This window comes from Felis catus, chromosome X (assembly GCF_018350175.1).
Source record: "Felis catus isolate Fca126 chromosome X, F.catus_Fca126_mat1.0, whole genome shotgun sequence".
Lineage (NCBI taxonomy): Eukaryota > Metazoa > Chordata > Mammalia > Carnivora > Felidae > Felis > Felis catus.
This window is the reverse complement of record NC_058386.1, coordinates 56,607,275-56,631,943: the sequence shown is the minus strand read 5'-3', so window position 1 is coordinate 56,631,943 and position 24,669 is coordinate 56,607,275. Positions and strand designations below refer to the sequence as shown.

The 24,669-nt window shown below is 45.9% G+C and overlaps 1 protein-coding gene across 1 annotated transcript in view; it reads right to left on the bottom strand.

Moving 5' to 3' along the window:
* Positions 1-4,861: 4,861 nt before the first annotated feature.
* The window catches only part of NALF2 (NALCN channel auxiliary factor 2), a 30,421-nt gene continuing 10,613 nt past the window's right edge, over positions 4,862-24,669 (bottom strand). The window contains exons 2-3 of the mRNA XM_023248947.2: positions 8,182-8,353; positions 4,862-7,781 (exon numbers count right to left, since the gene is read on the bottom strand). Coding sequence (XP_023104715.1) covers positions 7,396-7,781; positions 8,182-8,353 — 558 coding nt within the window. The 3' untranslated portion in view covers positions 4,862-7,395. The remainder of the gene's footprint in view (positions 7,782-8,181; positions 8,354-24,669) is intronic.

Below are 24,669 nucleotides of genomic sequence, written 5' to 3'. Positions count from 1 at the left end.
TGGCAGAAGAACATCTCAGATTGAGGAAGGGTATGTACAAAGGTCTTGAGATAGGAACAAGCCTAGTATAATATCACAAGAAAAGAAATAAGGCATAGTTGCCAGAGGATAGTGAAAGGAGTGTAGTGGGTGAGACTGACAGGTCATGAAAGGACCTGTGGGCCATGTTAAGGAGTTCGGATTTTATCCTTATGGTGATGGGAAGCTAATGGAGGGTTTTAGCAGGGGAGAGACATGATCTGATTTGCATTTTTAAAAGATAGCTCGGGGCGGTGTTCCTGGGTGGCTCAGTCGGTTCAGCTTCTGACTTCAGCTTAGGTCATGATCTCACAGTTTGTGAGTTTGAGCCCCACATTGGGTTCTCTGCTGTCATCACAGAACCTGCTTCAGATCCTCTGTCCCCCTCTCTGCCCCTCCCCTGCTCGTTCTCTCTCTCTCTCTCTCTCAAAAATAAACTTAAAAAAGAAATAAAGATAGCTCTGGGTGGACTGTGGCAGGGGAACAAGATTGAGAAGCAGGGAGACCAGTTAGAAGGCCACTGAAGTGGTCCAGGAGAGAGAGAGAGAGAGTTGGTGGCCTGGTGTAGGTGGTGACAATGGAGGTAGGAGAAATTGTCAGATTCTAGTAATTTAAGGGATTTCTATTCATGTTTCTTCTTACTAACCAACACAGGAGCTTCTTGAGGGCAGATTCTCTGACTGTGAGTGATCCTTGAATTCCTGCCCTACACCCCTAAGCAGGTAGTCTACTAGGTGCTCACTGTTTAGTGAGTAGATCTGTGACCCTCCACAGAGAAAGTGACCAGAGAATGGCAGTAAGACCGAAACTTGGGCCTGGGGCAGCAGTTCTGGGTCTTCTTTCTAGTTACTCTAATGCACTACTCCCTTTCTCCTTGTTTGTCCCTCAGTGTCTTCTAAAAATGTTTTGAGAGGGAATGAAAGCAGGAATTATAAGCTCCTCCTCTGTGCTAGGAACTGTACTCAATGCTTTCACATATATTACTTCACTGAGGTTAATTTAATCTTTGTAACATCTAATCCTATTCCTTCATTTTAGAGATAAGCATATTAAAACTCCAAAAGGGAAAGGGGCTTTATGAAAGACAAAGTTGCCATAGCACAAAATATTCACAATTTTGAGCCCTGCATAGGGTCCTTTCCCCATTTCACACCCTCATACTATTTATCTATACTTATTATGCTCAGGTGTTTTCAACCTCTTGTTAATGCTTAGTATTACACAAATGCAAATAAATTTCAGAGTGAAACTGCAGGTCTTGAAAAAGATTCAGGGTTTCATGAAGTCAATGAAAGTGATGTCGAAGATCCTCATTAAAGTCATATGAAGCCCTTGACAAATGGTGAGTTGCCAGAGATGGACCAGTTACCACTGGCAGAAGAGAAAATTGACCTGGGTAATGACAGGATCCAGGCTTCAAAGCAAACGATTCAACTCTCAGAGGATTATAAGAGGTCCTTGGGATAATTGAAGAAGCTCTCTAATTTTGGAAAAACAAAACTGTTTATGATGATGTGGTGAGAGGCACTATTGTGTTCCCATGCACTCTGGTCAGGAAATTATATTATCCCCCCCCCAGTGCTTGATTCATTCTTTGTTCATTTTAAGAATTAGTGCATATGTGCAATTATTTACACATTTCAAAACACAAAACTATTTGCCACATTTTCAATTTCATTTCTCAAGATAGAGTCCTGTTGAAACCCTTTGCCCCCTTTCCCATACTCTACTGTGAAGTGTTGGTCCCTACTTCGAGTGGGTTCTTTGTAAATGTCCTTTTTCTAGCACCACTTGTCCTCGAATAACAAGGACTTCATGTAGGCCCAGCCTTCTATTCATCCTGTGATTGGTAAGCCTGGCTGCACATTAGAATCTTTTGTGGAGTCCGTTAAACAATACTGAGGCTGGGACCCCGACCACCCAGACTAATTAAATCTGAATCTCTGCTGGTGGGGCCACAGCAAAAGCTCTCCAGGTGATTCTGTTGAACTGCCTCCCCACCTCCTAGCATATGCTGAGGCCGGAAGAGACTGAGGCTGTCTGCAGTCAGCCTGAGGGAGAGTACCAGGACCTGGGCCCAGGGCAAAGGGGGAGCTCAGAGAGGCATACCTTGTTTTATCATGCCTTGCTTTATTGCACTTTGCAGATACTGCGGGGTTTTTGGTTCTGTTTTGTTTTTTAACAAATAGATGGTTTGTGGCAACCCTGTATGGTAGAAGTCTATCAGCACCATTTTTTTTTTTCAACCAGCATTCGCTCACTTCATGTCTCTATGTGACATTTTGGTAATTCTCACAATATTTAAAACGTTTTCATTATTATATTTGTTATGATGATCTGTGGTCAGTAGTTACAACTCCCTGAAAGCTTAGAGGATGGTTAGCAGTTGGGGGTTTTTTTTGTTTTTTGTTTTTGTTTTTTTTTTACTAATGAAGTATTTTTTCATTAAGGTATGGACATTTTTTTAGACATAATGCTACTGCACACTTAATAGACTACAGTGTGGTGTAAACATCACGTTTATACACACTGGGAAACCAAAAAATCCATTTGACTGGTTTTATTGTGCTGGTCTGGAACTGAAAAGCACAATATCTCTGAAGTATGCTTGTATTTCCTTGGCAGGGCCATTGTGCCCTTGACTCCCTTAGCACTGTGGGTTTGTAGCTCTCTCCAGTCTCTCACCTTTTTTTGTTTCCTATGCCCAAGGCCAAGATAACTGGGCTGTCCTCATTGACACGTGGTGAGAGAAAAACTCAAATGTTATGGTGAGCATATCATGGTTGCCGAACACATAGCATCATGTTATCCTGTGGATCTATAATGTGAGGTCCTTTACTGCTATATTCTCAGCATCGAGCACAGTGCCTGACATATAGTAATTGCTCACTAGGTATGTTTTCAATGAATAAAGGACCACGTTGAATAGAGGCAGGGTGTGATAAGTACCATGATTAAGGTGCAAAGTGTGCAAAGTGTTCTAGGAGTACAGATCATGCTCAGCTTGGGAGAAGGGCAATGTGGATACCTTCATAGCAGAGGTGGCATTTGAGCTGGACTATGAAAACTAGGTGAGGAAGTGACAGAGATGGAGAGAAGGCATTCAAGGCAGAAGAAACGGTGTGAGCAAAAGGTAGGAGATAAGAAGGCACGAGCTCATTTAGTGAACTGCCAGCAGGGAAATGTGGCTGAGGACATGAGTGTGGGATAGTCTATAGGGCAAGATCAGAGTGGTGGGATCGGATCAGAATACAAAGATCCTTGAAAGTCCTGCTAAGAAGCTCACTTTTTTTTTGAAAAAAATTTTTTACTACATTTATTTATTTTTGAGAGACAGAGTGAGACAGAGTGTGAGCGGGGGAGGGGCAGAGAGAGGAGACACAGAGCAGGCCGGAGTAGGCTCCAGGCCCTGAGCAAGAGTTCAGTACAGGGCCCGACACGGGGCTCGAATCCACGAACCGTGAGATCATGACATGAGCCGAAGTCGGACACTTAACCGACTGAGCCACCCAGGTGCCCCAGAGGCTCACTCTTGATTAGACAGGTAATGTGGAGCCATCTGATGTTTTGATCACAGGTGTGATCTGTTCACTTTAGGAAGATTAGATGTGTACTTTAAGGCAGCAGTTCTTTCACGAAATGTTTATGGAGTGCCTCCTGAGTGCCTCCTGAGCACACTGTGCTAGGGAGGGTGGATTGGAGTTGGAGTGACTGGACAAGAGATTAGTTGGTAGGTCATTGCAGTGGTCCAGGCAAGAGCTACTGCAGGCCTGAAGTGGCTGAGTGGGAGGGGGGTGGAAAGGATGGGAAGGATCTGACACATGACAGAGGTAGAATTGACAAAACTCGGTGATCATTGTAAGTGAAGGTGAAGGAAAGAGAAATGCGTAATGACAATAATAACGATCAATATTCTTGCGGCTCCTTCCATGCCGGCTGTTGTGCAAAGTGCTTTACGTATACCACGTAATTCTCACAATAAGCCTTTTGATAGATGAGGTCACCAAGGCTCGAAGAAGTCAAGGAACTTGTTCAAAGCTGTACAAGTAGGAGATGGTGGTGGTCAACTTTGCACTCACACACTCTTGGCTCCTGAGACCATATCCTAACCTCCATGCTATGCTGCTTTTGGGGGAATTGGGGGAACTTGCGTTTTCTTGGCAAAGGAATTCAGCAACTGGGCGAGGATGCCAGATTCCCTTCGCACACATGCCCTTCCTTCCCCTGTTTATGTGAAAAGATGGTAGGGGTGGAGGGCTCTGTCTGCTCCTCTCCTAGAGTGCCTTTCACTTCTGCGCTGGGTACATGGGCCCAGTAAAGCAGCAGAGGAGAGATGAACTTGGTAGACTTAACAACCAAAGGCTGGAACCAATGTAGAAAACTAGTAATCCCCAGGCCAGGTGGGGCCTGCAGATGTGTTTAGCTCACACATGAGTTTGCTTTCTTCAAACTTGAGTCAACATTTAGAAATTAGAGGGCTTCATGTAAAAAAAAAAAAAAAGAATGAGATCAGGCATAATTGGGCCCACATTCCCACAAGACAACCCTGGGCTTGAGCTGCCCCTGCAGACTGTGTGCACCCTGACTTTCTCACCGCTCACAACCGCAGAGTCTGCACTTCACGACAACGTGGTTCACCTCACTCACTTATCTCTGCAGAAGTTTAAGTTTGTGATTCCTCACCTGAATGGCCTGTTACAGAGTTTCCTCTTTTTGTTTTTTTCTGAGACTTGAACAAGGAGCAGTGCACACGGTCAATGTCCTTTGGTCCTACCCCTTCTCCAACACAGACTTTTTCCTCTCACAGTGCTTGACTCCACAGAACAAAACCATAAAGGGAGGGTTATCATCAAGTCTTACCATTTATTTCTTTATGGGGTTAAACAAGAACAGAGAGGCCTCTGCTCTACAATGCAACAAAACAGAAAGCAATACACATACAGAGACTCTCACCGAAACACAGAGGCAGGGGAAGGGGAACAACTGAATCATAGCCAGGTGAGGGAGGAAGGGATGGTTGGGGTGGGGGGGCTACTAGGAATCCAGCTTGGAGACTCAGTCATAGGAACTAGTGCAAGAGAGTTCTACTCATGAAGCACAGTGTAGAAAATGGCATAAGAAAGCTGCCCAGCTCTGCTGCCTGTGACGGAGGGCAGGGGCAGCTGGAGGGGTGGTGGAAGATCTGGGTGGTGAGGTGGACAGGGACAGTCAAATGACTTTGAGGTGGAGTGCGGTGCCCCTTTTCCCTGCCACTGGGCAAGGCCCTGGGCTGGTCTGAGCCAGGGGTCTCCTGGGCACTTGGTGAGGGGGAAGAGAGGATGGGAGTCTCCAAGGGTCCGTTCTTTGGGGCCCTAAGGTCCCCTTTACTTCTCAGTCCCTTTTCCCCTCCTGAGGATGCAGGAGTTAGAAGGCTGTACCTAGGGTCTCTCACATCTACGTAAGCGTCTCTGGAAAGGAGCCAGCACCTCTTCCCCTCCCCAGCTGAAAAGAGCACTCTAGGGATGGGGTATGTGGCTAGGCCCGAAGTGCTGAGGGCCAAACAGGGGAGTGTGTGGGTGGGGCACAGGGGTTGGGGGAGGGAAACAGGCTGTGAGAAATGAGAAAACCAGCAGGGAAGGACTCCCCGGTCTCACAAAGCCTCTCTGGGACCCAGCAGAGGTCCTTAAATGATTCCCTCTCTACTAGGAGGTCTCCCATCTATCCCCTGCCAACCACTTCTTGGTTTCACCTAATGCAGCTCTAGGCCCACTCGTCCCCTTAACTCATTGGCATCACAGCCTAGGACACAAGCCTTTCTGGTACCGAATGCCACTTGGCCCATTGCAGGAACACAGTTCTGGTGCCCTTTCTTGTCTGCTCCTTTTGGCTTTTAGAGGTCCCGGGCGATGTAGCCTCCGACTCTCTGGAGATCAGCACAAGGCTAACAGCCTCCAAGGGTCTCTCGATGCTTCTTTTCTTGTCTAGCCCTCTAGCCTGACTAAATAACTCAAATGTCTCAGTCAAGAGACAATAGCACATTATCTTTATTCAGTGGGTCCCCTAGCCTGTCTCTGGCCTTTCTTCAGGAAGGGGCAGGCAGGGGTGGCTGGATCAGAGGACCCTCTACAGGGTGAGGAAGAGTTTGGTTGTTCCACAGTTCAGATAGTAACCCATGGGGTCAGGGATGGGAAGGGATGAATACTCTTTGGTAGGCTGGGGATGGGGACAGGGTGGGGATGGGGGAGTCTCATCTCTGGAAAGTCCTGGGGCAATGCCACCAGGTTCTCCTTCATGGAGGCCTGGGCTAGGACAAAATGAGTGTGTATGGGGACCCAGGCCAGGCCTGACCCACTTGGACTTAAGTCCCTCCTCCCTATGGAGATCAGAAATGGAAACATCTTTGGCCTCAAGGCCAAGATCTCCAGGGCAAGAATGGCCCTTGGAAGTATGTGCACCTTCTGTAAGATAATGGCCCTTCAGACAGTGGCAGTCTGACCATGTGCTCTCAGACTTCCCTGTTTTGAGGCCCAACAACCGGGTTCCTGTGCTCTTTCCCCACAGGACTCTATGCAACCCTTTCTGATTTGGGGAGGTGTCCTCGAGCCTGCCTCAACACTGATCGTCCTTCTTTCCAAAGCCAGGTGACTATAGACCATTCAGCCATCTCTCTAAACCCTCTGCCCACATCTCATCTCTCCTCTCCCCTCCTGTCCTGTTCTCTCCTCTCCCTCTTCCCTATCTCTACTCTCTCTCACCACTCTGTACCCCATTACTACCCCTCACTGCCTACAGTGGTGGGGCACAGCTTAACTGGGGCCCCGGCCTAGTTGCGACTGTGCGCACCTCATCTCCCAGCCTGGCACTTCCCTGTGGTGGCCCCACATGGGGCAAGGTGCACTGGAGTGGGAGGAGGGCCACTGCACCGTCTGCCATTGCCTGTAGGGGTATGGGCAGGAGGGAATTAAGGATCGTGGCAACAAAAGGAATGTGGAGGGGGGAAAGAGCTTCTCCCCTCTGTGCCCCCCAACATTCCCTGCAGGGCCAAGGCTGGGTGAGTAGCCTCCTTCCCTGGGGTCAGGGTTCTCAGCAGGAGTGGGTACTTCTAGCCCCCACTCCCCCCCTTTTTTTGCTAAGCCCCATAGATGGGGACCTGAGGGGGGGCATCTGCTGCTCCTGCCTTTTACTCCCGGATGAGTTTTGCAGCTCCCTGGGGCCCTCTGGCCATTCTGTCGGAGCTGCTTTTGGGGTGGGGGTAGGCTGGGGGTGATGTGTGGCCCCCCATTTCCCCCCGCCCCCCACCTGGTCCTATACCTCCCATGGGAGGAGCCCCTCCCCCTCCCCCTGGGGGGCTGGAGCTGCTGTCAGTGTGTGGTGGAGGTCTGTCCTCCCTCCCTGCTGTCACTCTTCCCGAGTCAGGCCCTCATCTAGGGTAGGCAGTGCCTCCAGCCCCAGTCCTCCACCACCCTGGCTACTGGAGAAGGACACCATGGTATGGAGGAGCATGAGAACAAGGACATACAGCCGGATCCTGCTGGGGCTGAGGCGGGAGCCCCCAGAGACCGGCAGCATGGAGGGCTTGTGGCTGATGTGGCCTGGAGGGTCATGGCGGGGATGGTAGTGGTGGTACTGTTGGTGGTAGTGGTGGAAATAGGAGTGGTGGAATTGCTGGTGGTGGGTTTTGGGGGCCTCAGTCTCCTTGAACTTCTTCTTCTCCGACTCACAGGAGACCCACTGCACGTCACAGCACTTGGTTTCCGGCCGCTTTGGCGAAGTATCCAGCAACCCTGCCAATGGATAAGGAAGGTGTGTGGTGGGGTGCTAAGGGGACAGATGGTTTTCCTAGAGAGGAGATTTTCAAAGCTGGGACTGCTCTGGTAGCCCTGCCCAAGACTCTTTTCCCCTGACCCCTCAGCACCTACCCTTTCCGGACACTTCTCTCCCAGGGACCTGAGACGGTTTCTCTGGGATGACTCCTTGGCCAGGGCACATTGTTGACAGAGATGGCCCCTGTGCTCTGTCTATTCCTCTTGACCCTATCCCAACCTGGGGACCTCACTGTCAAGTCTTCAAGGCACTAACCTTCTAATCTGACTTCCCTGTTGTCCTCCCTGCTCCCACACCCCCAACCTGGTACCTGCCCTAGGCCCCTGGCCTTCTCCCTCCTTCCCAGTTTTCTGCCTTTACCTGTACAGATAAAGCCAGGAAGCCCTCCGTACACCATTTCCTCATTGTCAGGGAGTATAAAGGGGCACCGGGTCTGCACCTCCAGGCAGTATTGCTTGCAGGGCACCCAGCGCTGGCATTCCTGCTGGGTCACGCTGAAGTATTCTGAGCACAGCCAGGCCTTGTAGACAGCCTGTGGGGAGAGGAAAGAGTGTCAGCCCAGGCACCAGCCTCTTCCTACCTCAAAGGAAAGGGATGAAGGAGGAGTGTAATTGCCCACCCACACATCCCCAGGATCCAAGGTGTGGAGAAGAAGGGTTTGGGTCAAGACCACTACATGCTACATTAAAATCTCTCATCTCATAGTCCAAATTCCCAAGTCCCCTAATCTGCAGGCCTCCAAGACTTACAATTTTCTCATTGGTAAAATCACAAAACTACTCCTGTGTCAGAGCTGGAAAGGGCATTACCAATCATCCCATCCAACCCTGCTCTTGTAGTCAAGCCAAGGAGCTATCCTGGCTTGTCTGAAGTCACTGACAGTGAGGTAAATTTTGTTTCTGTCCAATTCAGCAAACATTCCTTTGGCTGATGGTGTTAAGTTTCTAAATTCAAGAAAGAGATGGACAGAATAATCCTTCCTCTACCTCATTAGGGTGTTATGTGCATCAAATAATATGACACATATGAAAATGTTTTGTAAACTCTAAAGTGCGATACAAATGTGAGGGGTTATTTTAAATAAACAGAATCTGCCTTACCAGGCACCACATGTGCTTTCAAGCCCTAGTTAATCCATGCTCTGTCCTGTTGGCTTCAGCCCTGGTGTGAAGCAGATGCCACCTTTCTTTCGGAAACCTTGCTTTGCAGTTTCATTCCACAGTATACTTCCTGTTCCTCATCTATCCCATTCCTACCAGGCACTGGGTCCTAGCTAGGAAAGGTTCCCTGCTGTATACTGTTTGGCTATCAATAAGCCCAGAGTTTTTCAACAGTGACACTACTGACACTTTGGACTGGACAATTCTAAAATATTTTATAATTAATTAATTGATTAATTCAATTGAAGTATAGTTGGCATACCATGTTACATTAGTTTCAGGTGTACAACTTAGTACCTCAACAACTCTATGCTCTATCACCACAACTGTAGTTCCCATCCATCACCATACAACACTAGTATAATACCATTGACTTTACTCCCTGTGCTGTGCCTTTCATTCCTGTGACTTATTCGTTCCACAACTGGAAGCCTGTATCTCCCACTCCCATTCACTCATTTTACCTGTCTCTTCATTCCCTCTGCTGTGGCAACCATCAGTTTGTTCTCTGTATTTCTAGGTCTGATATTGCTGTTCATTTGTTTATTCATTTGTTTTGTTTTTTATATTCTACATATAAGTGAAAATGAATGTGGTATTTGTCTCACTCTGATTTCACTTAGCATAGTACATTCTAGGTCCATCCATGTTGTCTCAAATGGCACAATCTCATTCTTTTAATATTTATTCATTTTTGAGAGAGAGAGAGAGAGAGAGAGAGAGCGAGCATGAGCAGGGGAAGGGCAGAGAGAGGGAGACACAGAATCCAAAGCAGGCTCCAGGCTCTGAGCTGTCAGCACAGAGCCCAATGCGGGGCTTGAACCCATGAACTGTGAGATCATGACTTGAGCTGAAGTCAGATGCTTAACCAACTGAGCCACCCAGGTGCCCCTTATGACTTTTATTTTCATTCTTTTATATTACACACACACACACACACACACACACACACACACACACACACCTGTCTTCTTTATCCATTTATCTATCGATAGACACTTAAGCTGCTTCTATACCTTGGCTATTGTAAACAGTGCTGCAATAAACATACAGATGCATATACTTTTTCAAATTAGTGTTTTCATTTTCTTTGGGTAAACACCCATGGACTGGATACTTTTTTGAGGGGGGCTATCCTGTGCATAATAGGATATTGAGCAGCATTCCTTGACGCTACCCAGTAGTTGTCAGTTAATCCCCCCCAGTTTTGTGACAACCAAAAAATATATCTGGCCATTGTCAAATGTCCCCTGGGGATCACGCAAAATCATCTCCCATTGAGAACCACTGATATAGCTTTTTGCTACTGGAAGTGTGGACCTGGACCAGCAGCATCACCATCACCTAGGATCTTGTGAGAAGTGCAGAATCCCGGACCCCACCACTTCAGCACTTGCATTTTAACAGTATGCCCAGGCAGCTCTCATGGATGGGGTTACCCTGCCCACATCCTCCTCATATCTTCAGGGGCACCTTCTCATGATTGCTTCTCATAGCAATGGTTCTTTGATTTCAATGGACCTCAGAAACTCCTGGGGCACTTGTTCAATATGCAGATGACTTCCTCCAATTCATCTTCAAGAAGACTAAGGTGGGATTAGGACTCTGCATTTTGAACAAGGGTCCTGGTCATTCTGCTGGCGGAAGCCTTTCAATCACACTATGCGCAACACGGTCAGTGCTTCTTACACGAGCTTTAAACATTTACAGGGAAATACAAATAACTTTACCATGGATATGGACTTTCACAATGTGTCCCCACAACAGCCTTTTCTAAAGCAGAGGGTGGTGATGGGTGGCGGTGGTAGGTAGTAGTGGGTTATAGTAGCAAATTGACCCCCTGAGAAACAAAGTGTTGTTTGATACTTAAAAAAATGTTTTTTAACATTTATTCATTTTTGAGAGACAAAGCATGGGTGGGGGAGGGGCAGAGAGAGAAGGAGACATAGAATCTGAAGCACGCTCCAGGCTCTGGGCTGTCAGCACAGAGCCAGACGTGGGGCTCCAACTCACGGACTGCAAGATCATGACCTGAGCCAAAGTTGGGCGCTTAACTGATTGAGCCACTCAGGCACCCCAAAGTGTTGTTTGATACTTTGATAACTTGCTGGCATCTCACATTTAACATGTTCTAAGTCTTAACATGAAGTTCTTGCATTTTTTTTACCCCTCACTCCCAAGTTTTGACCATTTCAATGAAGTTCCATGGCCATCTACCCAGGTATTCAAGCCAGAAACCTAGGTGTCAGCCTTTATTCCTCTCTTTCCCTGCATCCCCACATGCAGACATGCCCATTCTTTTTTTATTTTTATTTTTTTATTTTTATTTTTTTTTATTTTGGCTTTTGAACTTTATTTTTTTTCAATATATGAAATTTATTGTCAAATTGGTTTCCATACAACACCCAGTGCTCATCCCAAAAGGTGCCCTCCTCAATACCCATCACCCACCCTCCCCTCCCTCCCACCCCCCATCAACCCTCAGTTTGTTCTCAGTTTTTAAGAGTCTCTTATGCTTTGGCTCTCTCCCACTCTAACCTCATTTTTTTTCCTTCCCCTCCCCCATGGGTTTCTGTTAAGTTTCTCAGGATCCACATAAGAGTGAAAACATATGGTATCTGTCTTTCTCTGTATGGCTTATTTCACTTAGCATAACATTCTCCAGTTCCATCCATGTTGCTACAAAGGGCCATATTTCATTCTTTCTCATTGCCACGTAGTATTCCATTGTGCATATAAACCACAATTTCTTTATCCATTCATCAGTTGATGGACATTTAGGCTCTTTCCATAATTTGGCTATTGTTGAGAGTGCTGCTATAAACATTGGGGCACAAGTGGCCCTATGCATCAGTACTCCTGTATCCCTTGGATAAATTCCTAGCAGTGCTATTGCTGGGTCATAGGGTAGGTCTATTTTTAATTTTCTGAGGAACCTCCACACTGCTTTCCAGAGTGGCTGCACCAATTTGCATTCCCACCAACAGTGCAAGAGGGTTCCCGTTTCTCCACATCCTCTCCAGCATCTATAGTCTCCTGATTTGTTCATTTTGGCCACTCTGACTGGCGTGAGGTGATACCTGAGTGTGGTTTTGATTTGTATTTCCCTGATAAGGAGCGACGCTGAACATCTTTTCATGTGCCTGTTGGCCATCCGGATGTCTTCTTTAGAGAAGTGTCTATTCATGTTTTCTGCCCATTTCTTCACTGGGTTATTTGTTTTTCGGGTGTGGAGTTTGGTGAGCTCTTTATAGATTTTGGATACTAGCCCTTTGTCCGATAGGTCATTTGCAAATATCTTTTCCCATTCTGTTGGTTGCCTTTTAGTTTTGTTGGTTGTTTCCTTTGCTGTGCAGAAGTTTTTTATCTTCATAAGGTCCCAGTAATTCATTTTTGCTTTTAATTCCCTTGCCTTTGGGGATGCAGACATGCCCATTCTTACTCCACGTCCAAAACTTTGTGCAGGTCACTGTTGTCTGTCACCTGTACAACAGTCTCCTGTGTGGCCTCCCCACCTCTACTCTTTATTTTTCCAATCCACTGTTCACACAGGAGTAAGAGTGATCTCAAAATGTCACCAGATCATATTACTCCCTTGCTTCAAACCCTTCAATGCATTTAGAATAAAATCCAAACTTTTGACCACAGACTTCAAGCCCCTGCAAAACTTGGCTCCCATCTGGCTTTCCAACCTCATTTCCTATCTCTCCCTTCAAGCTCGTTATGCTCCACATGCATAGGTTTTCTTTCTTTTCCTTGAACATGTCCTACTTCTTTCCACCTTGGGGCCTTGGCTCATACTGTTCTCTTGGCCTGGAATGTTCTTCCTACCACTTTTGGCATGACTAGGTCCTTCTCATCTTTCAGGCCTCAGTTCAAATGTCACCTCCTCAAAGAGTGTCTCCCTAACCCCTCTAGCTAGAAGATGCCTTCTCATTATTCCCTCTTTTTCTTAACTGTTTCTTCACCACAAGTATGATTTTGTCTGCATCCTTGTTTTTTTTTTCTCAGCCAACTTCACTAAAATGTGAGATGCATGAGAGCAGACATGAGTTTGTCTTATTGACCATTGTGTACTTATTGACCACTGTGTCTGCAGCACAATATACATAAAAAGGTCTGTTTATTGAATGAACGGGACAAGTCAATGAGGACATGTCCCTACTCTCAAAGAAATTCCAGTTTCATCGGTGGATGCATCTAATTTGAATCTATGGCATATGATCTATACTGTAGGAGAGGTAAACCACTGGTCATTGGAGGGAATCAAATAGAAAAGTTGGGAAAGCAATCAGTGAGAAGATAACAGCTGACCTAGAACTGAAAGTAGGATTTAAAAAAAAATTCAATGTTTATTTATTTTTGAGAGATATACAAAGCACAAGCAGGGCAGGGGCAGAGAGAGAGGGAGACACAGAATCTGAAGCAACTGAGCTGTCAGCACAGAGCCCGATGCGGGGCTTGAACTCACAAACTGTGAGATCATGACCTGAGCCGAAGTCAGACACTTAACTGACTGAGCCACCCAGGTGCCCCTCAAAGTAGGATTTTAGATGGGATCGGTAGAGGTGAGACAAAAGGGCATTCCAGGCTGAGGCAACAGCTTAAGTGGAAATATGGAGGTAAGTAAATGCATGAGTGGGAAGGGTGCCAACCTCCTGTGGATGGACATTTATTTCCAAGTTTTTATTGTTATAAACAATGCTTTGTACACATGTCTCTTGCACACCTGTGCTAAATTTTATTTTAACATTTTTTTTTCAACGTTTATTTATTTTTTGGGACAGAGAGAGACAGAGCATGAACGGGGGAGGGGCAGAGAGAGAGGGAGACACAGCATCGGAAACAGGCTCCAGGCTCTGAGCCATCAGCCCAGAGCCCGACGCGGGGCTCGAACTCACAGACCGCGAGATCGTGACCTGGCTGAAGTCGGACGCTTAACCGACTGCGCCACCCAGGCGCCCCTGTGCTAAATTTTATCTGTATAAACCCCTAAAAGTGAAATTTTGGGGGTGAAAGTTACGTGCAAAGGAATGAGAAGGGAGTGAAATAAGGATGTAAAAGATCAAGTGCAGGTAAGAGGCAGGGTAAGAGAGAGGTGGAGGGGTAAGAGTGCGGGTTAAGGGATATAAGAGAGTGGCAGTGAGGTAAGGGGGTACAAGGCAGGAGTGTGTAAGAAAGAGAGGGTAAGAAAGAGTGGGTAGTTGGAGAGTAAGAAATGGTGGTGATGGGGGTATGCCTGGGGAGAAACAGCAGAGGAATAAGAGATGGAGGGTAAGAGAGGTAAAGGGATGCAATAAGGGTGAGAGAAAATGAAACATAAGAAAGAGCATGGGGATAAGAGGGTGGGGACATAAGAGAGGGGGCTGTGAAGAGGAGGGGTAAGAAAGATGAAGTAACAAAGATGAGGGTAAGAGAGGGGCGCCTGGGTGGCTCAGTTGGTTAAGCGCCAACTTTGGCTCAGGTCATGATCTTGCGGTTCGTGAGTTCGAGCCCCGCATTGAGCTCTGTGTTCACAGCTCAGAGGCTCGAGCCCAATTCAGATTCTGTGTCTCCCTCTCTCTCTGCTCCTTCCCCACTTGTGGTCTGTCTCTCTCTCTCTCAAAAATAAGTAAACATTAAAAAAAAAAATTAAAAAAAAAAGATGAGGGTAAGAGAGAGAAGGGGAATAAAGTTGGGTAAGGAAGATGGGGATACAAGAAAGCAGAAGGAGGGTAAAATAAACAAATGCAAGGCAAGAAAGAAAAGGAAATCCCCACAGCCAAGGGCCCTAGTGCCTCAGAGAACACCCTCCATCTTTGGGACCAAGTGCAAAGGTGAGGCTCTGCCCATAGCCATTGCCCCAATCTCAGCAGCTTGGACCCAGGATCCTCCTCAATCCTCACCCCAAAGTATGTGCAATTGCCCCTTCTTCCACCGACTGAGTACAGAGGTCTCTGTCTCTGTAGGATTCTCCCTGGGCTCTTTCAGCTCAATATTTCTGCTCCTAACTGGAGGGTATTATGCTAAGTGAAATAAGCCAGGCAGAGAAAGACAGATACCATATGATTTCACTCATATGTGGATCTTGAGAAACTTAAGAGAAGACCATGGAGGAGGGGAAGGGGAAACAAGTTACAGAGAGGGAGGGAGGCAAACCATAAGAGACTCTTAAGGACTGAGAACAAACTGAGGGTAGATGGGGGTGGGGTGGGGGAGAGGGGAAAGTGGGTGATGGGCAGGGAGGAGGGCACTTGTTGGGATGAGCACTGGGTGTTGTATGGAAACCAATTTGACAATAAATTATATTTAAAAAAAAAATATTTCTGTTCCTAGGTGAGGAGGCCCAATTGGAGTTTCAGCCCTCCTCCCAGGCAACTGTGATTAGCCTAATAACAGGCTATGGTGGCTGGGCACTCACCTGTATGCTCTGGGAGGGAGAGGGGGAGGCAGGGGTTGGGAGAGGGGTGGCCTGACAGTGGGAGTGTGGTCTTTCTAATTAATTAGAAGACCCTCCCTCAAGCCCCATACCCCAAGCCTGGGTCACCATGGCAACAAGTGGGTGAGCAGATTGCCTGAGGAGGACACCAGGTCTGTGGGTGGTTAGGCAGGAACAGGCAAGGAACTAATGAGGGGAATGGAGGAAGAGCAAACAGGAGCTGAGAGGTAATCCAATTTCTTGGCCTCACAGAGGGCCAGCTGAGGCCACTGCTGACTCACCTGCTTCAGAGGTGGTCTGGGGTCCTTCTCCAGCAAAAAGTCTGGCTCTCAGGGCTACCACCTGGGCAGCAAGCCTGCCTCAGTTTCTGCAGCCCTTTCCCCTCACCGGGCCTAAGTAGCTTGCCCTGACTCATCAGTGTGAGGACTGAGCCAGAGGCCACCGGGTTGTTTGGGCAGTCACGGGGGCAGCCTCAATACTCATCCATAAGGATGGGGAAGAGCCAAGACATCCAGGGTTAGGGAAGCTGTGGGGCTTGCTGGAGGTGGGGCATGTAAGGAAAAGGAAGAAATGTCTCAGAACCAGACAACAGTCAGTTGGGAGACCCTTGGAGGTCTTTTGCTCTAGTCTCTCAACGCTGGCTGCATGTTAGAATCACTCGGAGAGTCTTTAAAAAATTCACTCCAGACCAACTAAGTCAGATTCCTTGTGGGTGGGACCCACACACATGTAGTTTTTCAAAATACCCTATGTAATTTTAATATGCAGGGAACTATCAGTTTAGCCCCTCTACTTGCATTTCATAGATGAAGAAACTGAGGCCCAGGAAAAGGGGAATGACTTGTTTATAGTCACATAAAATACTGGCAGAGGGAGAAAATTTGAATCTGGTTTCTTGACTCCAACTCCAGGATTATCCTACCAATAGCCTACCAATGACTGGACAATCCTACCAATAACTGCAAATTCCATATGCAGGGGCAGGGCACACAAGGGCATGGGCAGGGGAAGAGAGAACCAGCCTGGCTCTGGGCTTTCAGGCTCTTCAGACTCCAGCCCTGGCAGAAAAGCCTTTTTCATCATGTCCTGTCCTCTGAGCTTAACCTCTAGGTAGCAGCAGAGGATGGGTGGGGTTGGAATACCTGACCTGAAAGTGCCCTCCTTTTCCTAAAGAATCCCCCTTTCCCACCTCAGTCAGGCCACCGCTGGGCTCACTCAAGTTCTGGCTGTTGCAGCCAAGTTGCTATGGGAACTGGGAGGGGAAGGAAGCAGGGGGTAACTAGAGGGAACACCAATTAACCCAAAAAGGAAGCTGGGAAGGCTATCCTGCCCCTCCTCCCAGCTGGGTTGCTAAAGAACTCTTGAAATGGGAGCGGGAAAGATGAGGGGGATCCCAACCCCTTCTGGGCTCTGGAGCGGCCAGTTTAGGGAGGACCAGGAGAACCTGGAAAGCCTTACCTTCCTGCTTCCTGGCTTGCAGCCCTGGCCAGGGCCTTCTCATCACTATGCTCCTTTGGAAAGACGTATCTGACTTCTCCTGGCCCCCAGGGTGCTGTGTGAATGCACAAAAGTGAGTAGGTAGGCACACAGACCAAAGTCAAGACTCAAGGCCAGAGGGTTTAAAAAGAGGAGGCATCCTGGACTCCTTGGTTTAAGAGCTGGAAAACCATCCAGAGAGGAGAGCTTCTGTTCTTGCCAACCAGAAAGTCGGCAATTTCCTTCCTGGGTTCCAACTTGCTAATGTCCCTAGGGCCTGTTTCCCCATCCAAATCCTCCCTACAGACCTTCTTTTTATGGTTGCTTGTTTTCTTAATGTACTTCTGGGACCCTTGGCCAGGAGCTGCCGCTGCAGAGCCCATGGAGACAGAGCAGCAATCTGGGCTGGACTTGGGGATGAAATCCACTGTCCACTGCAAACAAGTAACCACCCTACCCCCAGATTTTACCTAAGGGGAAACTGAGGCCCAGTAAAAGGGATTGGCTTAGGAAGTCAGAGGCATGCAGGCAATCAACTACAAAGCCAAGATTAAAATGGGTACTCTGACAACTAACCCCTTGCCTCTTTGCACCACATCCATCAGCACACTTAGAATTGTGTGAGGTACCTCCTTGGGCAGAGTCTGAAAAGAGCCATGTGCTCCTATTCCTGATTCTGGGCTTTCAAAGAATTGGATCAGAAAAGGATAAGGTCAAAGTCAGTCTCCAGTTTGGGGGAAGGAGATCATGGACATAACTCTGGAGACAGCTGTAGTCACTGGGATTGGCAGAGTCAGACTGGGATTAGAGGCATGACAGGGCAAATCCAGGTGGATAATATGGCTTTACTTAAGTGGCTATAAAAATAAGCAACAGCTTTCCTGCTTCAGAGAATGAGCAGTCATGGGTCAAAGTGGCCTGAACTAGCCTGGAAGAAAGGCAGGTGAGATGGATGAGAGGTGGGTAAGAACTTAAAGCCACTGCAGTTCCAGAAGGACCTCACACATCCAAGCTTCCTAGGCCATCTGCTCAAAGGCCAATGGCTGGGTGGGCCTGGCTTGGCCAGGAGCAGCCTGGTTAGTGAAAAGTGGTGTTCCTAATGCAGGGGCAGCTCTTAAGGAGCCTAGGTGATCCATATCAATTACATGAGCAGAAGAGGCAGGTTTATGACCACTCCAGAATGGAAGTGACTGTGAGAGTCATCACGACACTTCCCTGTCTGCTATTGGAATTTCCATTCCAACATCACTGCCAAGCACTATTGTCACAGGGCTCTTACTCTCTCCCAGAGCGGCCCATATCTTCAGACAACTCTAACAGTAAAAGAAGTTCTTCCTTCTTTTGAGCTAATGCCCTCTCTGTGGCTTTACTCATGGCTCCTACTAGCTCTATAATCAGCTTCCTATCCCCTTTGATAGTCCTGAAGTTATTTGTAAACTTCCCTGAATCAGGTCTTCCCATTCATTTGTTCGTGCAATGATCACTTTCTGAACGTCTTCTGACTATCTGGCGCTGTGATGGGGGGGAGGGGCTACAGATGATGAAGATAAGATTGCTATCTTTAAGAAGAAGGAGAGACAACAATGTGAATCAATCATTATAAGCCACTGTGATAAGTAAGTAGTATGTGCTTGGTACAGTGTTAGCATAGAGGGAGGAGTGATCAACTGTTTTGAATGCTGGGGACATGAAAACATCTCCATGTGGGAGAAGCTTGAATTGGGGCTTGGAAAAAATTAGTAGAAGTTCACTAGGTGGAATAGGGCAGGGATAAGTGTATTTCAAGCAAAGGAATCAGTAGGTATAAAGGTCTGGAGGTGTGAAATAGTGCTGGGTTCAGACACTGTAGGTAGTTTAGCATAATTAGAGTCTGCAAAGGGAGATGTAATAGGAGGTGAGGCTGCAGAGGAAGGCCATGCCCATATTATGATATGTTCCGGATGCTGAGGAGGATGTGGACTTCATCTTATAGGGAACTGAAAGCTTTTAATGAGTTTTAAATAATTGCTTTTTAAAAGATCACTTATCATCACTTCTGTGGCTAACTTTACAGACTGTGTCTGAAAGTATGGATGATGCAGTGTAGGCATCAAGACTGAAGGTAGGGAGACCAGTTAGGAAACTATTGCAATAATCTTAGTGAGAGATGATGGGGACCTCAACTAAGGCAGTAGCAGCACAATTAAGAAGTGGAGAGAAGGGGTGGATGAGAAGAGATGTCAAGGAGGTAGAACCAACAAGATAACTTATGGGGGTAGGGAATGAGGGAGAGGGAGGGGTCCAGGATGACTACCAGGTTTCTGGCTTGAGTGTCAGGATGAATAGTAGTTTCTTTCATTAAAGAAGGGAAATCAGGAGGAGAGGTAGATTTGGGGGTGCAAAAGATGAATTAAGTTTTTGGCCATAATGGGGCACCTGGGTGGCTTAGTTGGTTAAGCAACCAACTGTGGCTTGGGTCATGATCTCATGGTTCATGAGTTCAAGCCCTGCATTAGAGGGCTGTCTTCTCTGCTGTCAGCACAGAGTCTGCTTCATATTCTCTGTCTCCCTCTCTCTCTCTCTCAAAAATAAATAAAACAATCATTTAAAAAAATAAATATAAAAAAAAGTTTTTGGCCATATTGACTTTGAAGTATATGTGGGTCAGGTAGGTATAAATGTCCAGGAGCCAGTTGGATATAATGGTCTGAGCTCAGAAGGAAGATCTGGGCTAGAGACAAATCACCAAGGGATAGGGTTAATCATTAGAAACATGGTAGGACTGTACTTTCCCCCACCCTTTGAAGATAAGCATGACCATATGACTTACTTTGACCAATGAAATGTGAGTTGAAGTCACATGGATCATTTTTGGGGAGAAGCTCTAAGAGTTGGTATATGATTTGCCATTCTCTTCCCTCTGCTGTTGACTATGGAAACAGTATTGAGAAGCTCCTGTCCTCCACTAGCCTGGGTCTCTTGGTGACTATCATGAGCAGATGATCCCTGCTGACCTGTTTCAGACATGTATGGTGAGCAAGAAATAACTGTTGTGCTAAGCCTCAGATGTTTAGGAGTTGTGTGTTATCACAGCATAATGTAGCTCACCCTGACTGATAAAGCAATAGTGAAAGCCAAAGAAGTGGATGCTATTGCTTAGGGAGAGTGAGCACAGAGAGAAAAGAACCAACAGTGGATCCCTGGAAATCACTAACATTTAAGGGGAAGGTGGAGGAAGAGAGTCTGATGAAGATAGGGGAGTAGCTTAAAAGATTAGAGGAGAAACAGAAGAGAGTGGCTCTTTTTTTTCTGAAAATTAGGGGAGGAGAGAGTTTCCAAGATGAAGGAGTGGTCAGCAGATAAGGATTCAGACAGAAACATGCTGGCAGTCCCATCATGGTGAGAGCAGTTTCAGGGGATCACTGGGGGCAGAAACCAGACTGAAGCCAATTTAAAAGGGAATGTGAAGGAAGAAAAATGGAGATAGCTATGTGTAGACTACTCTTCTAAGAAGCCAAATACTCCCAGTTTTTTCAATTATTTCATAGGATGTGGTTTCTAGTTCTCTCTTCTATCCTGGTTCTTCATATTCAGATGAGTTCCTATTTTTCTGTGTCCCTTGCAACTGAACCCAATACCCAAATAGAGTTTATCAACACAATCAAATAGAAGTATCAGCCCTCCTGACCTGGAAGCTCTGTTTCTGTTAATGCAGACTAAAACCACATTTGCTCTCCGGAGGACTGTGAATCCAAATTCACTGTGTGAATCCAAATTCAGCTGAGAGAGATGGAAAGAGATAGGCCTGCCTGGAGTGTGGGATCAAAGACATAGCCTAGATCAAAGTCCCTGAAAGGAGCCCAAGCGTTCTGGTAAGACATCTGTATAAATTAAATCCTTGAAACTGTAGGCTACCTGAGGACAGGGATTTTATCTTAATTATCTGTGCATTGCCCTTAGTGTTTACAGCTCTGATGGGGAAATTGGAGATGCATTAGCAAAAAGTCCTAGAAAACTAAGCAAATAGAAAAAAGAGGCAAATATTAACTCCAAGAAAACAAGTTGACCAAGGAAGAAAATGTAATCCAGTATTCTACATGACTCAGCTGTGAACAATATTTATAGTCCTAATGATGTAAAAAAGGAATACTCTTAAAGTCAGAAGTTGTGATATGCCAATATTGGATGTATGAAGGGAGGGGAAGTATGTGTACACATACAGTGCTGCTGATAGTAAGAGAGCAAATCTGCCTCTAATAAAGTCAATAGATATTTAAAACAGAAAAAAATCAAGAAATAGCATTGGCATGCCATTTTGAACTGTGGGGGTAAATATCAGAAAAAACAGCTAAGAGATTTGAAAATATTTAAGTCTAAAGAGTGAGGCTCTAGGGTTGAGCAGAAGGCTTCTGTTTTAATTTTAAGCATTGAGATCCATATTTAGCATTTAAAAGACAAATTATACATATCTTTCATACACATATACACACACTGATATTTAAAACAGAAAAGTCAAGAAATAGCAGAACTGGCATATCACTAGAAATGTAGAGATAAATATTAGAAGAAAAAGGTAAGAGAATTTCTGTAACACTCATTCTGAAGAATGAGTATACATATGTATGTAGCTTATACAGGTTTCTTAACAATAAAACAAAAATCTCCAAGACTTAATCTGACCAACCTCACCAGACTCAGGCCCAAAGCCCCAGGTCCTGTACTACCCAGTCCTGGGTCATCTACTCCATTACCACTGCCTGGGCCATGAGGTTGGGCCATGTAAGCTTAACAGGCCAACAGAACTAATGAGTGGTCCTATAGCCAAAGAGAGGAACTAATGTGAGAGGAAAGGAGCTTTGGGGGCTTCTGTGCCCAATGGCTACGCAGGCCACCACAGGAATGTTGCCAGTGTGACAGTGACAGCTGTTGCTTCCTTTGAGCTGCACACAGACATATGCAGCATAAAATCCCACTGCCCCCTCCCAGGCACAGGTGTTTGCCACACACTGCTAGTCCTGGGCCCAGGCCCAGAAAGCAATCTCTAGCCTTCTGCAGGGATCATTGTGAAATCAGCTTCCTGACCCTGCCTTCTTCATTCCCCAAATGCAGTACCTTGATAGACAGATGAGAGGCTGAGGAGAACAGAGACCTGATAAAAGGATCTGTCAGCTGTGTTTGGTCTCTAGGGATGAGGTGAATCAAGGCTTTGGAGTCCTTCCATCTCTGCCTCTTTCTTCCTCAACCTAAGCATGTCTTTGTGCCCTCACTTCTAGAATCTCTCCAGTTGCCTTCTGGCTCCTAACCTCCCACTCCCATGCCAGACACTTCACCTGCTCCCAAATTACCTTTCCCATCTCTTAAGCAGTCCATCTTGGTGTTGTCAATCTCAATTGGGTATTAAACAGTCATTTGGATTAAACACATCTAATTAAGGTAAGAATAATAACTAGCTGCCATTTGTTAAGTGCTTGCTATATGTCAGGCTCTGTTCTAAGCAACTGACATTTATTAACTCCTTGAATCCTCACAACTACCCCCTGAGGTGGAGACATATTTACAGGTGAAATAGGAAGGACCAGAGAGTGTACATAACTTGCCAAAGGTCACACAGTGAATAATAATAATGGTGGCTACCATTTCATGAGCATTTTCCATCTCATAGGCACTGTAGTCTTAAGAGGTTAGCATGTTGTAGGTCAGTTAAGCATCACAATGACCCTGTTTCCTAATTTCAAGTGTGAAGAAAGTGAGGTTCTAAGAGAATGAAAGAAAATGTTCAAGATCTCAGCAATTATTTTATGGAGAAGACAGATTTCAAAGCCAGATTTACCTGGACTTTAGTGCCCAAGCTCTTATATCCCGTATTGCCCCTTGGCTGGTACCTCTCCATTTCACTATTACAATTAAAATAATTAGCTGGTTACTTAAATCTTTTTGATAGAATTTCAGGTCAAGTTGGGGAAAGATCTCTAGGACTGGATGTGAGAGTGATTTTCCAAAGTCAGTGTATTTAGGGGCACCTGGGTGGCTAAGTCGGTTAAGCCACTGACTTCAGCTCAGGTCTTGATCTTGCAGTTCATGAGTTCGAGCCCCACATCGGGCTCTGTGCTGATAGCTCACAGCCTGGAGCCAGCTTTGGATTCTGTGTCTCCCTCTCTGTCTGTCCTTTCCCTGCTTGCACTGTCTCTCTCTCTCTCTCAAAAAATAAATAAACATTAAAAACATTTTAAAAATTTGAAAAAAATTAAAGTCAGTGTATGCAGCCCATTTCTTGTATGAATAAGGTTTTCTTTGTAAGGGGATGTGAAGGGAAGAATGTTTGGGTACTAGGGGCTACAAATGATCATTTCCACTCTCCCATCAAAGCACTCCCTTCCCACTTTCCTCTAAACACACACACAAACACACAACTTAGGAGACGGAGATGTTGAGAAGAAGCAACTACTGCTTTGTTTCATCCAAACCCACCAGCTTCCTACCCACAGCTGAAGGCTCACTATTTCTGCTTTAATCTTTGGCAGCAGGTGAAGGGAAGGCTGTCTCCTTGTAGAAAGGTTTTCTTGGCTATGGACACTAGCTGTCCTGTCACGGGTCCTATCATTTAGGGGCTTCTGGAACAGTTTTGCCTTGGAAGATTCCAATGCAAGAGTCCATTCCTTCAGAAAGGCCTCAGGGCACTCTACCTAATCTCTCCTACCCAGGTTGCCCCATAAATGTTCTTCACTGCAAAGCCTTTGCTTAAGTCAGATGGAGAGTTAGCTAAAGCTAGGTTCAGACTCTGGCTCTGCCAGTACTAGCTTTGTGAACTTGGACAAGTCACCTGCAAGGAGGCAGGGACTCAGCCACTAATTTGCTATGTGGCTATGAGCAAAGTACTTTCCCTCTCTGGGCCTTAGTTTGGATCCAAGATGATGATCCCTAGGGAGGCAGCATGTATGAGGAGAAGACAGGGTCAAACATCTTTAAACTCAGTCCTGCAGTCAAATCCCAGGTCTGCTCTTACCAGTTATGAAACCTCAAGCAAGTGACTTAAATTCCCTGATCTACATTTTCCTCATCTGCAAAATGGAGATAATAAAAGCACCTACCCTTACCTTTCTATAAATTATGTTGGCAAGGCAACTAGCACAAAGCTTTACCTATAGTTTAATTGTACTGGCACAGATTGGGCAGTACCATTGCCTTCTGGCAATCAAATCCCTGGATTTGACCTGGATTCAAATCCCAGCTCCAACTCTTACTAGCTGAATGACCTTGAGCTAGTTTACTTAACCTCTCTGAACCTGTCTTCTCCTATGTAAAACAGGGATACATATTTTTGCACTTCCCAAGGTAGATGTAAGAATTAAGGGCCTGGGATAGTTCTTTTCTTTCCATTCCCTCCTTTCAGCTCTAAGATTGAAATAACAAATGAAAAAAACAACTGACACAAATGTGATCAGAAAAAGGTTAAAACCATTCATACATATAAAAGAGTACATATAAATCAATAAAAGAAACACACAAGATATAAACAGACAATTCACAAAATGGGCAATACAAATGGCCTACAAAGAAGAAAAACAAATTTTTGACCTAAGGAATGCAAATTAAAAGCCAATGCTCTGCCATTTTTTCAACCCCAACTTAGTAAAGCTTTAAAAATATGATAATACTGGAAAAGGGTGGTAAATTAGTCCCACACTTGTGGCAAGGATATAAACTAGATATGGATATAACCCTTCTGGAAAGAAATTGGTAAGACAGAAATTTTGTATGTCAAGAGCCTTGAAAAGAGTAGGACTCTTTGATTGTGTTAGACTAGTCCCAAATGTT